Here is a 19,642-nt window from a genome sequence, read left to right on the forward strand (position 1 = left end):
ATTGAAAGTTCGCGATGAAGAACTTGTTCATTGAGAATTTGTGTCAAGGTGGAGATTGTTAGAATTAAGTGACCCAAATTCTTATTTAAATAAAATACGATGGAAAATAAAATAAAAATAAAATCCATATAGAACTAGACTTCTTTTATTTTATTTTAGAATAAGGTTTTAAACCTTATTAAACTCCATCTATTTTATATTGATTAGATAAGGTGTTTCAATCCTACTAGAATATGGCTTTGCAAGCCTATAAATAGACATAGTCTATTCCTCTTGTATTTGAGTAAAAAAAATTTTCGACATAGTGAATTTTTTTCTCCTCTGCCCGTGATTTTTTTCCCGAAAGGGTTTCCACGTAAAATTTATGTATTCTTTATTTTTATTTATTTTATTCTATTTATTTTTTCACATAATCATTGAACCAAAAAATTCTCTATTTTTAATCAAAAATAAAAGAATATTGGGATTCATAATCTAGCCACAAATTACTTCTTGAACCTGCTCCACATTTCTACACTTGACTACATTTTGTGGGTTGGTTCAGGCTGACAAGTTCGGTATTTCAGAGCATGAGGAATGCTTCCACCATCTCTTCATGAAATCTGATAATTCATAGCACGATTTAGAATCAACGAATTGTGGTTCGTCCAAAAGATGATGATCCTATTTTGCTATCAGTGCTCTGTTTAAAAACATCATGTCGACAAATAAATTAGTTGCTTTATAAACTTTTGGCTAGCATACAGTTCGCATACAAAACAGAAAAAAGTAAGCATTCAACAGTACTGAATAGAAATAAGCTTTGTTGAGCAAAAATGTTTGCCATTACCTGAGATTTAGAGGCAGGGAACAACCTCCAAAAGCAAAGTGTCTCATCCCCAGATCCCGTAACTATTTTCTGCAAGGAAAAAAAAAAGAGAAGGTCATTTCACCATAGGAAAAACATGTACGCACAAATAAAGCTCAACTATAGAGTAGAAGGTGAGGGAAACCATGAAGCGTGGGAAAGCAACCTACCTGTCCATCCGGAGAGATTGCGAGACAAAGAACTCGAGTTGTGTGGCCCGTGAGAGTAGCCAACTGCATCATTACAATAAAATTTTAGAAAGGAACAAAAGTAGATGATGAGCAACTATTATCAAATATACACTATTTTTAAACTTCGCATACCTTTGACATGGTAGGGTATTTCTAAACAATTATATGGTCCTGGGAAGATCCATGAGTACTGACAAGTTCATTGATATTCTTAGACCACACAAGATTGCTTATCTGTCATGCATAAAATGGACATTATAACTGTAAACTCCAGTATTAAGCACTTAGGCACAAAAATAAACTAGCGGAATATCTGTTCGGTGTTTTTTCTCATTCCATGCACGTGTAAGGACAAATTAAAGGGGCATGAAATGATAGAGACCAAAAAAGAAATGATCACCTGACTGCCAGTGTCCAAGCAGCTCAAGTGTGTGTTAGTGGTTGTATCCCAGAATCGAATACAACGATCAGTTGCACCACCTCCAGATGCAAGAAGGCCATGCCGATGGGGAGACCATGCAATTGCTTTTACAGCAGCGGTATGCTCACAATGTTTCAGGACAGGTTGAGCCGAATGTTGATTCCAAACAAGAAGCTGCATATGGTTGAGAGATTCCCCATTCAATCAGTTCAAAAATTGAACAATATAATAAGTCTATATAGGAATAAATTAGACAGGGAAAAAAACATGTATTACATACTCTGTTCTCATTACCGCCTGATGCTAGTTCACGGTCATCGTAAGACCACTTCAGTCCACAAACCTACAAATAGCCACCGGAGATTCAGACTCGAGAGTTCGGGAATAAGCACATAAAAATGAATGAACACAAAAAAAGTAGCACTACCATTCCCAAAATAACTAATGACAAACATTGGACGATGAATTCATGACAAACAAGAGAAAGAAGTGGCAATTATGAAATAAAAGGAGATGCATGTCAGAAAAATCTGAGCGTTTGAAAAAATAACAAATATCCAGTTGTAATAGTATTTGTATGTATTTGTATAAATGCATATATACACAACTGTCAGGGTAAAAAATATATATACTGCTGAGCATGCTAAATCAAACTGAAGATGAGTAAGAGTCTCACCTCATTCTTGTGTCCAACAAGCTTACTGGCAAAATCATCCCGAGCACGTATATCTATTTGAAGAATGCTGTTGTCATGACTACCAGAAGATAATAGAGAAGAGCTCCAAGCTAACACCCCAACACGTGATCGATGCCCTTCCATTGTTCTTACCCTGCGGCAGTTAGATGCATCCCATATCTACAAAGAAAGTGATAGATATTAACTCACTGCATTATCCTATGAGCAAAAGACTGGAAGTGAAATATAGACAGAGGTTAGAAGACTCCAAGCAAAGGCGATAGTGGAGCAAGAATAATCTTTTAAGAAAAAAAAATCCTATAACCAAACCTGAACTTGGCCATTGTTAGTTCCAACAGCAAGGTGAGTTCCACATTGAGCCCAACCAACTGAACAAATACCATCACTTATCCCGAAATCACACAACTTGGAAACCTTGTTACCACAAGCATTCCACAAATAAATACAACTTTCCAACCCCACAGCCAAGACATTGTTGGGTGACCAGTCCACCAAATTCAAATAGAAATCATCTTCCAATCCAGGTGCATCCAAAACCTACAACGCATAGGAATAAATGTTAACCCGAAAATTTTTTTATTACAAAGACCCTACTAATTTTCTAATTTCAACCCAGTTTACCATAAAACGCATAAAGACCTCACCTTGTAAGGTGAGGTGGGAAATTTCCTGGGAGCTTTAACAGGACTATGGCTAATGCCAGGGCCCGACTCGTCATACCCTAAAGGTCGAAGCGAATGTAAAGACCGTTTAGTTTCAGTTTTGTACCGGAAAATATTGCGGGAAGCCGGAGTACCCGGCTTATCGGGCCCAAACAACGTGGCGCGTAAAAGGCTTTGATAAGTAATAGAACGATCTGCTTTTCCTTGGTCTGACGCGGGAGAATTGGAGAAGTCGAAAAGTGCGAAATTTGAGCCGGATCTGCTGGGGATAAACCTATCAGAGTAAATTGTGCGCGACGGAGAGTTGTTGTAGTTGGAGTTGATCATGCGATTGATCGGCATAGTCGGAGTCGGAAGGTTTCCTGGATGGAGGATGTTAAAAATGTCACCACCAACTTCTCTTTTCTAGTCGAAGGTTGTGCCCATCGTGAGATGGTGCAGCCAAAGAGAAGGGCAGGCTAGACCTGCAATTAAACAGGTCCTTCGGCTTTTGTACGAGAGTTCAAATCCGATGCGAAGCTGTCAAAGATGAAGATTACGAAAGTAGCGACGGATAAGCGGAGGGAAAATCCCTAGGAGTGATGATCTCTTTTTCACAGATATCTTGCTTCATCTTCAAGCACATTAAGCTCATATTAATTGCACTAGAATTAGAATTCTATCAAGAAAGAAACTGCAATAGAAACTTTTTACTGGAATTATCAACATATCCGTTATTATGCCGACTTTGTAAACCCAGGTATATAGTCCGTATCAGATCCCGCCATTATGTTCTTTTTTAAATTTTTAAGCGGTTAAATTTTAGTTTTTCTCTTTTTATTATGCCGGTTTTTTACCTAAATAAATTTTAAAAAAAATTAAATACTGAAATAGTTTGTTTGTTGAATTATATACTGAAAATTATATTTTTTGGGTCGCGTTTATCTGACAAATATAATACATTTTTATGTTAAAATATTTTTAAATAAAATATTATTATTTTATTTTTATTAAAAATATTTAAATAATAGTGATTTTCCAAAGTCAGAACAGGGGAACCCGAATTCATTCTAACCTTGTCTCACAAAATTTATTATATCTCATAATTTACAATTCAATTGCTATATCGTTTCTTCTATAAGAAACTAGACTCAATAATCTTTAATTCCATATTTTATTCATCCTCTAATTCAATTTCTTCAATTTTTGGTGATTTTTCAAACTTAGACTACTGCTTTTTGTCCAAAATAGTCTTAGTACAAAATGTTGATTTACTTTAATTTCAATTTAATTCTAACTAAATTCACTTACTTTTCTATCTTAATTCATACTTTATTTCTACTCAATTTTTAACCAAACTTAGACATAATTATCTATTTTTCATCATAAAACCATAATTTAGAAATTCTTTCAATTTAGTCCTTAAAGCATAAAACTTATGAATCACTTTACAATTCAATCCTTGTATCATTTTTAACTTGAATTTCTATCAATTTAGCCCTTAATTCATCATTTTATTTAACATGGACAATATCTAGAAATCTAATAACTATCAAAATATCAACTTAATTTCATCAAAACTTTGTTCTAAAACTTCTAAAACATCAAAATTAAGTAAAAAGGGCTTGATTGACTTACCTATTAAAGTTTAAAGTTTCAAACCTTGAATTTTCCCTTTTCTCCCCTTCTTTCTTTCTTTTTCTCCCCTGCTCTCTGTTTCGTTTCATTCTGTTTCTATTTCCTTTCATTTGCTTCTTTAGTTTATATATATAATATAATATAATATAATAATATAATAATATACTAAACATAAAAAAATCTTAGATTTTCTTCACGATAAACCGCCTCAATTTATACTTTTTGTATAATTGCCCTTTTAGTCCTTTTTATTTTCTTTTAATCTATAATTTAACTTTCACACTTTATTCAATTTGGTATTTTTACTTAATTACTCTTAATTAAATTAAATTCACTTAATTAAACTCTAATTAACCACTCATTTTACTTCGTAAATATTTTTAATAAATATTTACGAATCCATTTTTCAGAAACGGAGACCCGAAAATACACTTTTTCGGTAACAATAAAATTCGGGTCATTACAATTCTCTCCCCCTTAAGAAATTTCGTCCTCGAAATTTGCCTAAAAGAGAGGTGGGGGTTCAGTGATCTCACTGTTTCTTTCGGTTCCCGTATTGTTTCCTCAATATTATGACATTACCGCTCAGGCTAGTATCTCAATCGGCTCTTTCTCATACAATAGATTGCGTCAAATCTCAATATCCTTTGTCGATATAACATGTAAAAGATCTGATTTACATCTTTTGAGCACCAAATCCTGATAATCCCCATAAATTTCTTGTAATTTTGGAAGTAAAACTCAATAATATATTACCAGTCTGACTTTTTTTTTTCTCGAAATTTTACATGGCCCAACAGAACGAGAATTCAATTTCCCTTTTTCATCCCAATCTCAAAGTTTTCTTCTGATGTGAAACTTTAAGAAATACCGCATCACCGCGTAATGCTTGAAATCCCGACATTTTAAATCTACATACAATTTCGTCTATCAAAAGTTGCTTTCAATTGCTTTTGAATTACTTGCACTTTTCTTCAATTTCACGAATCAAACAAATCGCATATTCTTTTTCAAAAATAGAGATAATTCCAATTCAAACTCATAGAAATTATATCCCATTTCCATTTTGATATCACCACTTGGTTGTAACAGCTCAAGATATCTATCATACCTAATATAAACATTTATATGCAAATTCAAAGTATTACTTTTCTTTTCCCACCTTCAATACATCTGTCTCAAATCATCAGACATCTTATTCTTCCGAATGCATAGATATAGTACTACTATAATTTCATGCAAATTCTCCTGTATAAGTTCGAATCCTCTGTTCACTTTTATTTCTAAATAGCAAACAACCATCATATCCAATCCGAAATGTTTAATCGTAAATCATCAGATACTATATCCATTTAACCGATAACTCATTACTACATTTCCGAGCTTGCAGACTTCTTTGTAAAGAAGTCGATTTAATTTTTTTTTTATCTCTACCAAAATTGATCCATCTTCAAATGATAACAGTCAGATGTTCATAGCTCATAACACAAAACAAAGCTTTCAATTTGAATATACATACATTCATTTGTCTTTTTCGGATGATAATTAATTATCATATCTTGATCTTTTACTGCAAGAACAATAACAACCACTTCCGAATCAGGTATCAAATAATTCTTCCCATGTGATTCTAACATTTTGTAACATAAACCATTACTTCACTTTTTTTTTTTTTGCATCAAAACACTGCTATCCTGTAAATCACAAGTTTCTTTATCGGATTTCAGATTGAACCAGAACTAGTGCTTCAGTTAACTGAGCTTTCAACTAATCAGAACCTTGCTAACGTCTATCAAATCATTCCAATTCCATATCTTTCTGTAATAACCGACTAGTTTTAGAAAACCTCTGATTTCAAATATATTTTTCTGTAACACCCCGAACCCGAGACCGTTGCCGGTGTCGGACACGAGGGGTTAACAAGCCAAAACCACTTATGGCACCGACCAATTTGACATTCCCAGGCAAGCTGGAAAACTGCGTCGCTATCGCCTTAAAAAGCATATCTCGAGTTTCACAACTCGGAAACTGATTCCGTAAATTTTCCCTGAATTTAGACTCATATATCCATCCATGGATTTATTTCTAGAATTTTTGGTCGGGCCAATTGGTACAGTTTATTAGTTAAAGTCACCCATGTTACAGGGGTCGACTACACTGACCTTCATGCGTTACAACTTGAATATCTCTCTGTACAGGGTTTCAATACTGATACCGTTTGTTTCTAATGAAACTAGACTCAAAAAGGAATCCGCACATATAAGGCATGACTTCTAATTCATTCTGGATAATTTATGGTAAATTTTCAAAGTTGCGACAGGGGACCCAGAAACCGTTCTGGTCCTGTCTCACGAGAACTTTAATATCTCTCGGTATACTGTTCATATGATTGTTTCATTACTTTCATATGAAAATAGACTCATCAAGGTTCGATCGCATAATTTATTCACTATTTAACACCATTCCTACAAATTTTGGTAATTTTCCACATCCACGTCACTGCAGCTGGCAGCATCTGTTTTTAAGGTAGGCTTTACCTATAATGTAGTTCCCATGGACCAACTATAGTCTAGTCATACTTAGGTCCAACATATGATCATATCTAGCCATTCCAATGGCTGATCATGTGACCAACTCTCTCATTCCAAACCATAATCACATCATGAAACCAAATATAATTACAAACCACATGTGGTCAAATTCCATACTCCACTTTTACGAACCATTTTCGCATGGCACACACATATACATCACAAAGTACTTAAAACAACCGAGGGTAGTCCTATACATGACATATCCAAAACTCAACTAAAGGAGTACCAAAAAGGGCTTTAATAGTGTGGTTGACTTCAACTTCTATGATCCCGAATCCGATCGCTAACGAGCAAAATCTATAAACAGAGAAACAAAAAAACGGAGTAAGCAATTTATGCTTAGTAAGTTTGAGCCATAATATACACACAACCAAAGCATAGCATTCAAGTAGCTAAACAATAATTCATATGTACAATTTCTCAAAGACATGCTTACTTCACAATCCCAACTCTTATATTCATACACAAATAACGGCTTAGTTAAGGCCGATAGCTCGTTTATCATTGGAGCAAATATTCATACGCACTTACTCCTAGTGTGCAAAGCACACACAACACATACCTTGTTGTTGGGAATTTCACAAGTGCATTAACTGAAAATTTTCCAGCAAGCTTATAATTTTCAAATCACATACCTTCGAGTTTAACCGGATATAGCTACTGCTTCAAACGCCGGGACATAGCCCGGTTATGGTAACCCGCACAAATGCCTTGGGACTTAACCCGGATATCACAACTCGCACAATTACCTTCGGGCTTAGCCCGATATCATAGCTCGCACCATTACCTTCGGCTTAGCCCGATATCACAACTCGCACAATTGCCTTGGGCTTAGCCCGATATCACAATCGCACATCCATACACATCTTTGTTTCAATTTCATAACAAACTTTTATGCACAATTTACTTAATCAAGAATATCATTTCGGCTCAATGGCCACATACAAGGGCACAATTTCGATTGCTTATTACTTTGTCCAATCGAATCAAAATCTAAGTTTCGATACTCGAAAACTTACCTCGAATGGATGGCTATTCGACTACTTTTTCCTTCCCTTTATCGGATTTGGTTCCCCTTTGCTCTTGAGCTTAATCTTGATGCAAGTATAGCCAAAATCTCCTTCTAGATCTCTTCCAAACCAAAAAATGGAGCAAAAATCCCTCCTTCTTCCTTAGTTTTGGCTCAAAGAAAGGATGAACAAAAATTTTTTTCTTTCTTTCTCTACAACTCACGGCAATGGGGGGGGAATACCACACTCACACACATTTTTTTTTTCATTCTTTTCTTACCCATACACCTTTGTTTATTATTTCTCCCTAATGCACCAACAAAACATGTTTCATGACATGTTTTGCCCATCCTCTCTTGCCATGGCCGGCCACTTCATGTTGGGGGAAATTTGACATGCAAATCTCTTATTTTTGCATGCATGATCAACTAGTCATCACACATTTCCCCATCATACTTTCAAAGTTCACTATTAGGTCCTTTCTAGTGAAATTCACATTTATAACACTAAATCGAAACATCAAAATGTCACACACAAATTAACACATATCATAGGCATCAAAATAGATTTTAAATTATTTTTATGCCTCGGTTTTGTGGTCCCGAAACCACATCCCGACTAGGGTCAATTTTGGGTGTCACAACTCTCCCCACTTAAGAAATTTTCGTCCCGAAAATCTTACTGTAAATAGGGTTGGGTATCGCTCTTTCATAGAGTTCTCGGTTTCCCAAGTAGCTTCTTCTATCCCGTGTTTGAGCCATAACACTTTCACTAGCGGAACCCGCTTGTTTCGCAACTCTTTCACTTCACGTGATAGGATACGAATCGGTTCTTCCTCATAACTCATATTGGCTTGAATTTCAACCTCTGATGGACTAATCACGTGCGATGGATCAAATCTATAGCGTCAAGCATCGAAACATGAAAGACATCGTGAATCTTTTCGAGTTCGGGAGGCAAAATCAAATGATATGCAATCGGACCGACTCGCTCGGATATCTCATATGGCCCAATGAACCTCGGGCTCAACTTGCCCTTACGGCGAATCTGAGTATCTTTTTCAAAGCGAAACCTTGAGAAACACTTTATCTCCCACGATACTCAATGTCTTTTCGTTTCGAGACCTGCGTCGACTTCGACGATCGGAGGCTATCTTGAACTTTTACGGATTACTTTCACTTTCTGCTCAAAGATCTCTAATCAAATCCACCGAAAATTTTGCTTTCACCGAGCTCGGTCCAAAACAATGGCGTCGACATTTACGACCGTACAAAGCCTCGTAGGGTGCCATCTTAATACTTGATTGAAAACTATTGTTGTAAGCGAATTCAATCAAAGGCAAATACAGTTCCCATGAACCACTGAACTCGAGGATGCAACATCTTAACATATCCTCAAGTATCTGAATTATCTGCTCGGATTGACCATCGGTTTGGGGGTGAAAGGCGGTGCTGAAATGCAACTTGGTACCCAAAGCTTCTTGCAACTTCTTCTAAAATCGCGAGGTAAATCTCGGATCTCTATCCGACACGATGGAAGTAGGCACCCCGTGTAATCTCACAATCTGAGAAACGTACAATTTGGCTAGTTTGTCCATTGAAAAACCCGTACGTACGGGGACAAAGTGAGCCGACTTAGTCAATCTATCTACAACGACCCAAATCGCATCCTTCTTACTTGCTGACAATGGCAGTCCGGATACAAAGTCTATTGTGACTCGATCCCATTTCCACTCGGGTATCGTGATCGGTGAAGTAATCCACGAAGGCACTTGATGTTCCGCTTTCACTTGTTGACATATTAAACATCTCAAAACAAAGTCGGAGATGTCTCGTTTCATACCATGTCACCAAAACCGACGTTTCAAATCGTTGTACATCTTCGTACTCCGGGTGGATTGCCATTCGGCTACAATGGGCTTCGTTCGAATTATCGAAATAAGTTCAATTCTTTGGAACACACAGACGACTTTTGAACCTCAAACAATCGTCATCATCGATTTGAAATTCCGAGTCCTTGTTCGAACACACTCATTTCGCTTTTGCAACCAACTCATCGTCGACTTTACGAGCTTCACGAATTTGACGTATCAATAATGGTTTGGCTTTCAATTCAGCTACTAACACATTGTCGGGTAGAATGCACAAGTGTACATTCATCACTAAATAAAGCGAATAATGATTTACGACTTAAGGCATCCGCAACCACATTTGCCTTTCCCGGTGATAGTCAATGACCAGCTCATAATCCTTTAACACTCGAGCCAACGTCTTTGTCGCAGATTTAAGTCTCTTTGAGTCATCAAATATTTGAGACTTTTGTGATCCGAATACACATGGCACTTCTCACCAAATAAGTAATGTCGCCATATCTTTAAGGCGAATACGATGGCAGCCAATTCGAGATCATGGGTCGGATAATTTTTCTCATGTGGCTTTAATTGTCTCAACGCATAGGCCACAACTCGCCCTTCTTGTATCAATACGCAACCCAACCCAAGTAGGGATGCGTCACTATAAATGACAAACTCTTTGCCCGATTCGGGTTGCAATGGAATTGGGGCTTCAACAAATAAGTTTTCAGTTGATCGAAACTTTTCGACATTTCTCCGTCCATTCAACTTAACATCCTTTTGGAGTAAGCCGTCATTGGCGTGGCTATCGTCGAGAAACCTTTACAAATCGTCGGTAATAATCGGCAAGCCCCAAATAGCTCCGAGCCTCGGTAATATTTCTGAGGCTTCCAGTTAAGTATGGCTGAAATTTTGTTCGGTCGACTCGAATACCCGATCATGCGATACCACATGCCCCAAGAAGCTAACCTCTCTTAACCGAACTCACACTTGTTGAACTTAGCATATAATTGCTTATCCCGTAAGATTCGCAAAGACTAACCTCGGTGTTCAAAGATGTTCGGTCTCATTTCTTGAATAGACCAAGATGTCATCAATGAACACGACTACGAACCGATCCAAATATGGTCGAAGATTCGATTCATCAAATCCATAAATACCGCAGGGCATTAGTAAGCCGAACGGCATCACTAGGAACTCGTAGTAACCATATCTCGCTCAAGGCCGTTTTGGGTACGTCCGAATCTCGAATTCGCAACTGATAATAGCCCGATCTCAAATCTATTTTCGAGAACACCGAGGCTCCTTCAGTTGATCGAACAAATCATCGATCGCAGATACGGATATTTGTTCTTTATCGTCGCTTTAGTCGACGATAGTCGATCTGCGACCTCATGGTTCCATCCTTCTTTTCACAAACAACACCGTGCACCCCAAGGTGAAAAACTCGGCGAGCAAAACCTTTATCCACCAATTCTTGCAACCGAGCTTTCAACTCCTTTAATTACATTGGTGCCATACGATATAGAGCTATCGAAATTGGAGTGGTACCGGTACCAATCGATGCCAAACTCTATTTCCCGAACAGTGGTAAACCCGGCAATCCTTCGGGAAAACATCCGGTATTCACAAACCAGCGCACAGATTCGGGTTTCTTTTCTAACTCCTTGTCATCTAGAACATACGCAAGGTATGCTTCGCACCCTTTCTTCGTATTTCGGGCCAACATTGCTGATATTACAGCTGGCAACCCCTTTAAGCCCGTAGACTCATCCCGAATTATCTCGTTATTTGCGCACTCGGATCAATAGTCTTGCTTTTGCAATTTACAACCGCATCATGCATGGTCAACCAATCCAAACCAAGAATAACGTCGAATTAAATCGAACGGCAAAAGCATCAAGTCCGCGGAAAATAAGAACCTCGGAATACTAGGGACTTTTCTTACACACTTTGTTGACAAGCACGTAATGACCCAAGGGTTTGACACCGAATTACAAACTCGAGAGACTCAATGGGCAAAGTCTTCTTGGATGCTAAGGTTTCGCATATATAAGAATGAGTAGGACCAGGGTCAATCAAAGCAATCACATTAGTGTAAAGGAGAGTAAAAGTACCGGTAATAACATCTGACGAGGAAGCATCCTCACGTGCGGCGTATGGCATAAGTCCTAGCAGGAGCACGAGCCTCGGATCTGATGGTAGCATCTCTAGATCCTCTCTGACCGCCACTAGCATTGCCCATATTTCTAGGTGGCCTACCTCGAGTTGTGGTAGCACCCGGGTTCCCACTTTGATTTACGTTTTGTTCGGATAAACTCGGGCAATCCTTAATAAAATGATCGATGATCTGCACTTGTAACAGAGCGGTCACGGAATCTACAACTCCCGAATGCCATTTGCCACAATATTGGCACTCCGTTCGTCTCGACGATCATTGCCAACACCGGCGATCAAGTGACTCAGCGTGCCCATAGGGGGTCGATCGCGGTCTCGTCTAGAAAAGCCCGAAGTGTCTCTAGACCGCCTAAGCCATCTCTAAATTTCTTTGATGATTGTGGGAAGGGCTTCCCAAGACCTCTTCTGAAACTCTCTTGCTTCCACTTCACTTTTCTTTTCTCCATCTTGAGCTCCTCGGCTTTGCACGCCGCTCGACAAGAGCCACAAACTCTCGGATTTCAAAATGCCAACATACGACTTTATATCATCATTCATCCATCTTGAGCGTTTACACATCACAGCTTCGAAGAAATGCATTCAGCAGCATCGGCTAAGCCTCACAAATTTTCATTCGTAGTCATGTAACCGACATGGAACCTTGTTTAAGTTCAAGAAATTCCTTCCGTTTTTGATCCATAAATCTCTGACTGATATACTTCTTTCGGAACTCGGTTAGAAAGAACTCCCAAGTTACGTGCTCCCTAGGCACAACAGAAGTCAGAGTACTCCACCAATAGTAGGCGGAATCGCGTAGCAAGGAGATAGTACACTTTAAGCATTCATCGGGTGTACATGATAGCTCATCGAGCACCCGGATAGTGTTGTCCAACCAAAATTCAGCTTGCTCGGCATCGTCGCTATCCGTAGCTTTAAATTCAGTAGCCCCATGTTTTGAATTACGCCGACTGGGGCTTACTTGACCTTATTTGGTCGATTCTGGAGGTATTGTAGGTCTGGGGTTGCATTAGTCGGGAATGGAGGTTGTGGAACAGCCGTGTTAGTTCGAATGTATTGGTTGAACCAATCATTCATCACGCTATAAAAGGCTTGCTTAGCCTCATCATTCGGATTGCTAGCAATAGGTTGAGAGTCCGCCGGCGCTGTCCCTTGCGCGGGAGCAGGTGCCACACTCTCCACATCATCAGCTATTGCTCGGTTGGGATCGGGATCCATGGCTATAAACAAACACAAATTTCAAAATGTCAGAAATCACCACACTATCAATTATCACTTAATGGCATGTATAGCTAGACCCCAAACATATCACGGTAGTCCTAGGATCGACTAAACCGTAGCTCTGATACCAATAAAATTGTAACACCCTGAACCCGAGACCGTTGCTGGTGTCGGACACGAGGGGTTAACAAGCCAAAACCACTTATGGCACCGACCAATTTGACATTCCCAGGCAAGCTGGAAAACTGCGTCGCTGTCGTCTTAAAAAGCATATCTCGAGTTTCACAACTCGGAAACTGATTCCGTAAATTTTTCCTGAATTTAGACTCATATATCCATCCATGGATTTATTTCTAGAATTTTTGGTTGGGCCAATTGGTACAGTTTATTAGTTAAAGTCACCCATGTTACAGGGGTCGACTACACTGACCTTCACGCATTACAACTTGAATATCTCTCTGTACAGGGTTTCAATACTGATGCCGTTTGTTTCTAATGAAACTAGACTCAAAAAGGAATCCGTACATATAAGGAATGACTTCTAATTAATTCTGGATAATTTATGGTAAATTTTCAAAGTTACGACAGGGGACCCAGAAACCGTTCTGGTCCTGTCTCACAAGAACTTTAATATCTCTCGGTATACTGTTCATATTATTGTTTCGTTACTTTCATATGAAAATAGACTCGTCAAGGTTCGATCGCATAATTTATTCACTATTTAACACCATTCCTACAAATTTTGGTGATTTTCCACATCCACGTCACTGCAGCTGGCAGCATCTGTTTTTAAGGTAGGCTTTACCTATAATGTAGTTCCCATGGACCAACTATAGTCTAGTCATACTTAGGTCCAACATATGATCATATCTAGCCATTCCAATGGCTGATCATGTGACCAACTCTCTCATTCCAAACCATAATCACATCATGAAACCAAATATAATTACAAACCACATGTGGTCAAATTCCATACTCCACTTTTACGAACCATTTTCGCATGGCCGCACACATATACATCATAAAGTACTTAAAACAACCGAGGTAGTCCTATACATGCCATATCCAAAACTCAACTAAAGGAGTACCAAAAGGGCTTTGATAGTGTGGTTGACTTCAACTTCTATGATCCCGAATCCGATCGCTAACGAGCAAAATCTATAAACAGAGAAACAAAGAAACGGAGTAAGCAATTTATGCTTAGTAAGTTTGAGCCATAGTATACACACAACCAAAGCATAGCATTCAAGTAGCTAAACAATAATTCATATGTACAATTTCTCAAAGACATGCTTACTTCACAATCCCAACTCTTATATTCATACACAAATAACGGCTTAGTTAAGGCCGATAGCTCGTTTATCATTGGAGCAAATATTCATACGCACTTACTCCTAGTGTGCAAAGCACACACAACACATACCTTGTTGTTGGGAATTTCACAAGTGCATTAACTGAAAATTTTCCAGCAAACTTATAATTTTCAAATCACATACCTTGAGTTTAACCGGATATAGCTACTCGTTCAAATGCCTTGGGACATAGCCCGGTTATGGTAACCCTTTAAATGCCTTCGGACTTAACCCGGATATCACAACTCGCACAATTGCCTTGGGCTTAGCCCGATATCATAGCTCGCACCATTGCCTTCGGGCTTAGCCCGATATCACAACTCGCACAATTGCCTTCGGCTTAGCCCGATATCACAATTCGCACATTCATACACATCTTTGTTTCAATTTCATAACAAACTTTTATGCACAATTTACTTAATCAAGAATATCATTTCGGCTCAATGGCCACATACAAGGGCACAATTTCGATTGCTTATTACTTTGTCCAATCGAATCAAAATCTAAGTTTCGATACTCGAAAACTTACCTCGAATGGATGGCTATTCGACTACTTTTTCCTTCCCTTTATCGGATTTGGTTCCCCTTTGCTCTTGAGCTTAATCTTGATGCAAGTATAGCCAAAATCTCCTTCTAGATCTCTTCCAAACCAAAAATGGAGCAAAATCCTCCTTCTTCCTTAGTTTTGGCTCAAAGAAAGGATGAACAAAATTTTTTTTCTTTCTTTCTCTACAACTCACGGCAATGGGGGGGGGATACCACACTCACACACATTTTTTTTTTCATTCTTTTCTTACCCATACACCTTTGTTTATTATTTCTCCCTAATGCACCAACAAAACATGTTTCATGACATGTTTTGCCCATCCTCTCTTGCCATGGCGGCCACTTCATGCTGGGGGAATTTCACATGCAAATCCTTATTTTTGCATGCATGATCAACTAGTCATCACACATTTCCCCATCATACTTTCAAAGTTCACTACTAGGTCCTTTCTAGTGAAATTCACATTTATAACACTAAATCGAAACATCAAAAATGTCACACACAAATTAACACATATCATAGGCATCAAAATAGATTTTAAATTATTTTTATGCCTCGGTTTTGTGGTCCCAAAACCACATCCCGACTAGGGTCAATTTTGGGCTGTCACATTTTCACTATCATTTCAGTTACAAAATCTATATCACATTCAACTTCTTCAATCAACAGTAGTTCGGGCAACTTTTCTGGAAACATATTAGAATTCTCTTGCACTATTGCCATTGATTTAAACCTTAACTTAAATATTTTAATATTCAATACATAAACAAGGTAAATACCATGACCCCTTTCCGGCATATATCTGTGTTGGCATGTTCAATATCACAATAGACAATTAGCTCAATCTTCTCTGATTCAACAAAACATTTCATCATCTTGATCTTGCAACATATTATACTTCGCTTATAATTTACCACCATATCATGCGAATTAACCATTCCATTATTGAGATTATATCAAACAGTAAGAACATCAAATCGATCGAAAAGCAGAGTATCATTATCAAACAGTTCTGCAGATCTTATCACCCATAAATACTAATCTAAAAATTTAATGCTTCAATCCAAAAATTTCAGCAAACTCAACAGACAAATCTTTAATAGATACTTGAACTTATGTAATCATAGGAATAGTCAAACCAAGATCAATTTAAAATAATCATATTAGTGTCGATAAAGAAGAAAGTACCGTAATGACATCCGGTAGAGATAAATCTTCTCATATACAATTAACATATACCACGCCGATGTTCATTCTCCAGATTTTACAAAGAAGTCATTTGTCACACTTCACTTTCACTCGTATTTACGAGATTACAGGTAACCTACCTCTGTTAACTACATTACTCGGTCTTGAACTCGAATAATGTTTTTTCAATTTTCTTCAAGCAATCACTAAGATAATAATCGGAGAATCATGTCTAACACATATTCCATTCCTTATTCTATATTCTTCACTTACGCCTTCATTTAAATCATCTTCAAACCATTTGTATCATACGCTTTCTATCGGAATATACCCTCTGATATATTTATTTAATCAAACAAATTCCCTTCATACACAGTTGCAGTTATATGATCCTGTTTAAGCTTCAAGAATTCTGTATGTTTCTGATCAAGAAATCTCTGACTGATATATATATATTTCTTTCAGAACTCATCTCAGAAAATTTCCAAATAACCCTTTCTTAATCACAACATAATCAATTTTTCTACCACTGATAACCTAAATCTTTTAACAGAAATATCATACCCTTCTAACATTTAATCGGTGAACAGAACAATTCATTTACAATCCCGATAATATTCTCTAACCAGATTTCAGTTCTTTCAAGATCATTCTCAACTGTAATTCTCAATTCATCCACACTATATATATACATGTACAGATCATTAACAGCAGATAACTTACCCGTTCAGACAAGCTCTATACCTTGAAGCACTTCGGGAACCGAGTAAGAAACAGGAGGGATAGATATCATAGCGATACAATTTCTTCTACTCATTTGAAGAACATCGCTTATAATTCTAAATAATTATTTATCATTTCTTTTCTATTATTTCATCAATCATTATTCAGTAATTAATTACCCATTGAGTTTATACCCAGTGTTGTTGATTCAGTTTTCATCTAATTCACGATACTATTCGTCTCCAGTACACATTTCATAATCAATACCATCGATATTTTCCTCTAACATTTTCACTATAAAACAATACCAAACAAATATATCAGCATCCGATCCCGACTCAATTTCGACTCAATTATGGCATGTACCTCTAGACTCAATTTCGAGCTCGATTTAGTCCGAAAATCGGCTAAACTTGAATAGCTCTGATACCACTAAATGTGTAACGTCCCCTAACCCTATACCGTCACCGGAACAGGGTTACGAGACATTACCAGTCAGTACAGTCCAATTCCGGTCATTAATTAAAATAAATATTCACACACATCCTAGTTTTAAGATGTCGTCCCTTTAATGGGCCCTTGCGGTCCAATATGAACAGTAAATTCAATTCGGGACTAATTTAGAATCACTACGAATTTTTAGTAAATTTCAAAATTCATATTACATACCGTTGCCAACCATAATTTACTCATTTCATCAATACTTCTACAACCTAAATGACTCTCATTAAGCATCCCGGTACATGCCACTATCAATACTCAACATACTTTACCTTAATGAATTCGGGATCATCCGGGATGCTTGATTTAACGTACTATCTTTACTTAACTCAAGACGAAACAAACCGTCTCGAGTATGGTATACTCAAGGGTATTTCTATAATCCAACAATTTATAATATAACAAATACTTAAGATCATAATAACAATTACAATTATTCAATTATTTATTCATAGATAAATTTCAACTACTTACCATATAAATTTTATACAAATCATATAATAAACACAATAACATAATTGTTCAATTCTTAACTAAATCATTATTATTTACTCCATTCTTTCACTTACTATTCGGTATAGCTTTCCTTAATTTAGTCACAATTCAATATCATTAAACTGTATTCAACTATACACTTATCAATCATATTCCATTTTAATTCATTTCAATAACAATCAATTTCATTTATATCATATCAACTTACTATCCCTGATAGCTTTCACTATAAACATACGATTCATATATCTCAAATCACATTTTAATTCATCAAGTGACATCATATATCATCAATTCGAACTCCAATCATTTCATGAACCTTTGGTTCATATTTTCAATTTCATATAAATTTTCAATTTTCAATTCAATTTCTCGTTTCATTTCAATAGCTTGATCAATCAAATTTATTCGATTTATCTTTCACTTATTTACCCCTATTAACAAACCCGGACTTTGACGGATACACGTTCCAACCCAAACACACCAAGATGCGGCACATTGTGCCTAAAACAGTACATAGTACCGATCGATATCGACACATAAAGTGCCTAAAACGACACACGAGGTACCTGATATACGACACATAAAGTGCCTGATCGATAAAGCCGGTAAATCCCGTACACTTCCAGATCATATGGCATGCCAATTATATCCGACTCAAATTTGACTAGTTAATAGGGTATTTCATTCACTTTCTCAATTTAATAATTCTTCCATCAATATACCATTCGATAATCACATATATTCACCCATTTTCACAATTCATACAATTTCATTCAATTCAACAATATATTTCAATTATTCACATTAATTCATAATTCAATACAATTCAATTCACTTTTCAATATCAAATATTCAAGTATCACAATCTCATATATTCATATAAATTTTCTCATATTTCTAATCAATATATTTTTCAATATAATATTCATTCAATATTCAAATTTCTACATAAATCATATATATTATATAATTCAATCAATATAAATTCAATCAAAATAATTTCAATCAATATAAATTCAATAAATTCATCGCATACCAAAATCAATCCATTCTAATTGTAAAACATCATAATTCTAAGACTAACAATTGCCATATGTATATAAATATAACAAATAATAACTAAGTTCGGATTATAGAAATACAAACCGTAATTTTCGAGCTAACTCCCGTTGACTTTGTCTTGTCCTTTCTTAGTCGAGATTTCCTATAGCACCCCAAACCCGGCCCAGAAGTTATGGCCGGATCCGGCATGCCACATCAAAAACGTAAAAAAAAAAATTTCCATTCTAAGTCCGAAAATCGTACTTGATGTTCAAAAGATTAATTCATTAAGGGTTAAAGTGAATGGAAGTCAGGCACCGTAGGAAACCGGAAAAGAGGAGGTGAGTCCATCTGATTTGCTTAAGTACCAAACTCCTTCGGATCCAATCCTAGACATGCAAACCACCATTGCCATACCTTAACGTCATGTATATTTCTAGGAAACCGATTTGATTAAGTCCTTTTAGGAAAAGTGATTAACTTTGGAAAATATCTTCATTGCGGA

At 36.9% G+C, this 19,642-nt stretch overlaps 1 protein-coding gene across 1 annotated transcript; it reads right to left on the bottom strand.

Moving 5' to 3' along the window:
• Positions 1-416: 416 nt before the first annotated feature.
• Positions 417-3,580, bottom strand: LOC108469285 (protein FIZZY-RELATED 2-like). The gene is made up of 9 exons (XM_017770180.2): positions 2,801-3,580; positions 2,466-2,693; positions 2,136-2,315; positions 1,740-1,802; positions 1,439-1,633; positions 1,171-1,272; positions 1,018-1,080; positions 830-898; positions 417-682 (listed from the first exon to the last, which is right to left on the bottom strand). Exons 1-6 carry the CDS (start codon positions 3,158-3,160, stop codon positions 1,192-1,194), a joined length of 1,107 nt encoding a protein of 368 aa, XP_017625669.1. The 5' UTR covers positions 3,161-3,580; the 3' UTR covers positions 417-682; positions 830-898; positions 1,018-1,080; positions 1,171-1,191.
• Between the last annotated feature and the right edge of the window lie 16,062 nt (positions 3,581-19,642).

Source organism: Gossypium arboreum, chromosome 8, assembly GCF_025698485.1.
Source record: "Gossypium arboreum isolate Shixiya-1 chromosome 8, ASM2569848v2, whole genome shotgun sequence".
In the NCBI taxonomy this organism is placed as follows: domain Eukaryota; kingdom Viridiplantae; phylum Streptophyta; class Magnoliopsida; order Malvales; family Malvaceae; genus Gossypium; species Gossypium arboreum.